At 33.8% G+C, this 835-nt stretch overlaps 1 protein-coding gene across 1 annotated transcript; it reads left to right on the top strand.

The window, feature by feature from the left end:
- Window positions 1–13: 13 nt before the first annotated feature.
- Window positions 14–340, top strand: LOAG_16110 (hypothetical protein; the record flags this gene model as incomplete). Its single annotated transcript, XM_003151597.1, has 1 exon — window positions 14–340. The coding sequence occupies one exon, from the start codon at window positions 14–16 to the stop codon at window positions 338–340; it is 327 nt and encodes a 108-aa protein (XP_003151645.1).
- Between the last annotated feature and the right edge of the window lie 495 nt (window positions 341–835).

Below are 835 nucleotides of genomic sequence, written 5' to 3'. Positions count from 1 at the left end.
ATTTATAAGATACATGTCAAAGGAAGGAAGATTCAGATGGTTGAAAGAAGTACCAGAAGAAACAGAATTAACATCGTATGAATTAGCCGAAGCAACCAAAATCTTAATTATGCAAGCTCAATCAGAAGGTCTCAATGAAAAGGAAATAAACAAATGGAATCTTTATTATAGCGACACACATTCCTTATGGAAATGCCGGAGCCGACTGGATAATACCAGTACAGGAATATACCCAGATAGTTTAAATCTAATATACCTTCTAAGGCATAATCCAATTATCCACTCACTAAACTCTTCCAACCCTTCCTCTCCGGAATGTCGCGAAAGTCGCGAAAATTAAAATAAATTTTGTATAAGATGGGAATGCTTTCCATGATTCATGATTCATGATTCATTAATTATCTCATCTTAACATCTGTCTAAATTCACATTCCCATGTTTTTTATCCTTGTATAAAGGAAATGCCTTTCTTTTCAATTGCTTACATTAGTTATTCAAATTAACATCTTTGTGTTCATGGTTCTCATCTATCCAATTTACATCTGATAACAATATTCTCACAAATTCCGATGTATGCGAATCAACATCTCTTTAAATGTTTGAATAATTAGGAAAAACCACACCCACTTCCTAATATATAAGCTTGTCAAATTTTACTGCTTTTTTTGTTTGTGATATAGCAGAGACGAATAAACCCTTCTTCATACGAGTTGGTTCCACGCAACACAAATAATCCATTGGACTATCCACAGAAGAAAAATTTCACGACAGAAGGATCTCACTGTTATGATTAGTGTTTTGTCTTTACGGCAAATCAACAGGAAACTCGTTCCTT

Source organism: Loa loa (genome assembly GCF_000183805.2).
Source record: "Loa loa unplaced genomic scaffold supercont3.4084, whole genome shotgun sequence".
In the NCBI taxonomy this organism is placed as follows: domain Eukaryota; kingdom Metazoa; phylum Nematoda; class Chromadorea; order Rhabditida; family Onchocercidae; genus Loa; species Loa loa.
This window is presented reverse-complemented; position numbering and strand designations above follow the sequence as displayed.